The sequence below is a fragment of the Cyberlindnera jadinii genome (assembly GCF_001661405.1).
Source record: "Cyberlindnera jadinii NRRL Y-1542 unplaced genomic scaffold CYBJAscaffold_15, whole genome shotgun sequence".
Lineage (NCBI taxonomy): Eukaryota > Fungi > Ascomycota > Saccharomycetes > Phaffomycetales > Wickerhamomycetaceae > Williopsis > Williopsis jadinii.
In genome coordinates, this window is record NW_017963666.1 from 289,565 (window position 1) to 293,672 (window position 4,108).

General features: G+C 40.5%; 2 protein-coding genes across 2 annotated transcripts; both read left to right on the forward strand.

Annotated features, from left to right (window-relative positions):
* Window positions 1–97: 97 nt before the first annotated feature.
* CYBJADRAFT_169312 (uncharacterized protein) lies at window positions 98–439 on the forward strand (the record flags this gene model as incomplete). Its single annotated transcript, XM_020215717.1, has 1 exon — window positions 98–439. A coding segment is annotated over one exon (342 nt), but the record flags the coding sequence as incomplete, so codon positions are not given.
* A 1,036-nt stretch (window positions 440–1,475) lies between these two features.
* On the forward strand, window positions 1,476–3,467 carry EGC1 (glycoside hydrolase family 5 protein). Its single transcript, XM_020215718.1, has one exon. It carries the CDS (start codon window positions 1,899–1,901, stop codon window positions 3,330–3,332), a length of 1,434 nt encoding a protein of 477 aa, XP_020068736.1. The 5' UTR covers window positions 1,476–1,898; the 3' UTR covers window positions 3,333–3,467.
* The last annotated feature ends 641 nt before the right edge of the window (window positions 3,468–4,108 follow it).

The following is a 4,108-nucleotide window of genomic DNA, read 5'->3' on the forward strand; positions in this document are numbered from 1 at the left end:
GCCAAGAAATCTTCAAGTTCTGTCACAAAATACCCATGTAGAGATCAGAGATGTACCACAACAGCCGCCATTAGCTGAACCTGATAATGGAACTAAGGATGATAGAATAAGAAGTGGACGAAGAAATAAGGCAGAGATGGCAGATAGAGTATTAGAAAAAATTAGATGTGATGGTGTTTTGATTATGATCCCAACTTTGAACACATCATTGAGGATGACACCAACGGTTTTAATGAGTATGATGATCCAATTTATTAACAACAACAGCGGAGATCACGGAGACCACAGAGACCACCGAACTCAGTGTATAATCCAGGTCTTGAAAAGTGTTGCGATTATTGCTATGCAGTCCTTATCGATACTGAATTACCATCTTTTTGTTGCAACACGGACAAAATTTTACTCAGTGACATATTCAAAGAACTTCCACAGTACATGAAGGATATCTTATTGGATCCAATCACTTCCAAATATTCTCGAACAATCAATACCTTTCTTTTGCTACCATCTTTGGGTTCTAACAGCACTGGTGATTTGAGAGGCGGAACTTATTCAATGACTATCGACAGGCGTTTACTCCATAGTGTTGATGGTATGATAGCTTAGCAAAATAGCTAAACGAAGTTTGCAGAAATTTATACACTAGATTCGGACTTCGCTACAAATCGTTATCTTGAATTGCTTAGAGGTGTTCTTCAAAACGCTGAAGAGTATAATAAATTTGAAGATTACATTACCAAGATTGGTGAATTTCCATCTCAAAACAATCGTTATGCACAGCTGTTATATACCGCTAGATTGTATTTGTTCAACAGGAGATTACAGAGATGGGATTAACAAGAGTGGAAACTGTTGCTGAACTTGCCAACATTGAACCAACAGCATCAGCAAATTCAGAAGATGGTACTTCTCTATTTCCAGAGGTTAAAGAGTTTGCCTTGGTGCGCAGAAGCATAACAGCAGAATATACTTCAATCTCAGTAAGTATAAAGAAAAGATCTACAGGCAGCTTCCCTTTCATCAACAGTCTGTGCAAAAGTGTTTTTTGTTTTTTGAGATGTCCTCTTTTAATAAATCAAGGACGAGACAAGTCTTTTCCATACTAACAGCACTCGGATTAGTATGATTCTAACATATCCACCCCGTACACACGCTTGTGACTACATATACGAAATCTTACGCTTCAGTTTTAGAAGACTCTTTTAATCATTGATTCCGTTAGTTTCAAAATCATTCAATCAACGAAGAACCAGGCATTGAAGTCAATATCCGACGGGCTGCGCAGCACAAGTTGATCACGAAGGTAGCGGTGATTCGAGATTTACCGGAGAGTTAGGGAGGGTCCAAAATCGCGTTCAAATTTCAAAAACCGCAATGGAACATGGTGACCCACTGCTCCATCTTGGAGTCAATTTAAGAATACTGAAATAGAGCGAATTTCAACCTCCTTTGGTCGGAACTACGTGCAGTGTATGGCTGAATCGCAACAATTCTGCAGTCTGGTGGGGCTCGGGTTTGATCTCGGTCGATTAAATTGTGTTTCGCATTATACTACCTACAAATATCAACATACTTCTAAAACTGGTCAGCAACGTCCCGAACCACTGCATAAAGATACCAGGCAGTATCACAAATATATCGGGGGGGGGTCTTAAGAATGCTCTTACTTACTTTGTCGCCGAGAAATTAGAGGTAGGCAAATAGAGTTTAAACTTTTCTGGGGAACGCATATGAATGGATAAATTCTCGGAAGAACTCAACGGGGTACAGCACCTGCACAAAGACAGATTAAGGCCGCCAGCCGGAAGGTCTTGAAGGCAGCGGCCGGTTATATAAAGTCTGGTGCTCGACCTACAAGTGTATAATCATATTCAAATTCCTCAATCTATCACAGAATAATGTCAGGTTTTTTAAAAGTTCAAGGAACAAAGATTGTCGATTCAAATGGAACTCCAGTTGTGCTTAAAGGTACAGCTACAGGAGGGCATTTAAACATGGAGAATTTCATCACTGGTTACCCAGGACATGAAACAGAGCACAAGAAGGTTCTCAGATCTAAGATGGGGGAGGAAAAATATAATTTCTTCTTTGAAAAGTTCTACGAGTATTTCTGGACTGAAAAAGATGCAGTCTTCTTTAAAGAAGAGCTGAAATTAAACTGTTTAAGAATCCCGTTCAACTATAGACATTTCATTGATGATGAGGATGATATGTTTAAGATCAACCCAAACGGGTTTAAACTACTGGACAGGCTTGTTGACACATGTTCCAAGCATGGGATTTATACTATCTTGGACCTTCATGCCGTGCCTGGTGGTCAGAACCAGGATTGGCATTCGGACTCTGGTATTCATAAATCTCTTTTCTGGGACTTTAAAGTTTTCCAAGACTCCATGGTTAACCTGTGGATAGAGTTAGCAAAGTACTACAAGGATAATAGATGGGTTGCAGGCTATAATCCATTGAATGAGCCAGCAGTTGCTGACCACTCAAAGTTGGTCAATTTCTACCAGAGAGTCGAAAAGGAGATCAGAAAAGTTGATCCGCATCATATCTTGTTTCTAGATGGAAACACATATGCAATGGATTTCCGTCAATTCCCTTCCCCACTTCCAAATTGTGTATACTCGATTCATGATTATGCTTTTGCCGGGTTCCCAAATCCAGAAGGAACACTCTACTCTGGCTCCAAAGAGGAAAAGAGTAAATTGGAGACTCAGTATCAAAGGAAAATAGAGTATCACGTTAAGAACAGGGTTCCTGTTTGGAATGGTGAGTTTGGACCCGTCTACGCATCCAAAGAAAGGGGTGATAAAGATGTGGAAACAACCAACAACGCTAGATATAATGTTTTGAAAGATCAGCTCGGAGTCTACAAGCAAGGTGACCCTTCTGGTGATGGTTCTCCAATATCTTGGTCAATTTGGCTTTACAAAGATATTGGTTATCAAGGCCTGACATATGTTGATCCGGAATCCACATTTTATAAAGTGTTGGGGAGCTACCTCTTAGAGAAGAAACGATTGGGGCTGGATAGATGGGGTGCAGATATTGCACCAGAATTCTCCAAACTGTACGATGATTTAGAGAAGCATTTCAAAGATGTCATTCCAGAGAAGTACCATAAGGCACTTTATCCACATCCTTGGACAGTCAAGGATTACCTTTCACGTGTGTCCAGGGACATGTTATTGTCCCAGTATTACCAGCACGTTTACGCTGAGATCCTAGCAGGTTTGACGTTTGATGAACTTGATGAATTTGCTGCTTCTTTCAAGATTGAAAATGTAAAGAAAAGAGGGGAACTGAACGAAATTTTAAGAAATTACTAATGTTTACCTAGTACGGTGTTGATGGTTGTTAGGCCTTAATGTTTGGGCAAAGAGCTAATGTCTAATCTGTGTTTATCTGTAATCATTATGGGCACGAATGTTTTCAATTAGTAGAAAGTAAATCGGGAAAGATAAATAAAGCTTGAGAGCATCTCTCCTCGTTTCAGCTAAGAGTTTTGGAATGAGCTTGAAATGGTGCAACTTGTCAATCTTGAACTAAACAATTTTTACAAACCTCCGAGATTTCGAAAGCCCCTTGAAGAAGTCCACCACGCACGAGGCAAAAAAATGAAGCGTCAAATTAGCGCATCGACAAAACGAGACTGTACCGAGATTACATAATCACAAATTTGAAAAGACAAGCTGCCCAACTTTCTAAGAAGTCACAGCTGTTGCCCAAAAAGGTGCCATTTTGTAGACTTTTGCAGACTTTTGCAGACTTTTGCAGACTTTTGGAAACTTTTGCGCCAAATGTGAAAGTGTTGTCAGGGCGCGAAAATGACAGCAAAATGACAGCAAAATGCACAGCAAAATGCACAGCAAAATGACAGCAAAACTGATTTGTAGCAGGAAAAGTGTCCGATGTGGGCAATTGAACCCTAAGAACTAAAGCCCTTCCCACAGTCAAAATCTTCCGAAGCATACAACGGACATTTGACAAGCTCCCTAACTCGCTCGTATTGTCTACCATTTCGTCTGGAAGGGACCAGACGTTCTCATCATTATGGGCCAGTGTGGACCATCCACTCACCACCACGCGTCGTTCGCGCAGCCGG

Excerpts from the sequence above, each read along its gene's own strand:
- EGC1 (XM_020215718.1), top strand. The coding sequence starts at position 1,899 with ATGTCAGGTTTTTTAAAAGTTCAAGGAACAAAGATTGTCGATTCAAAT.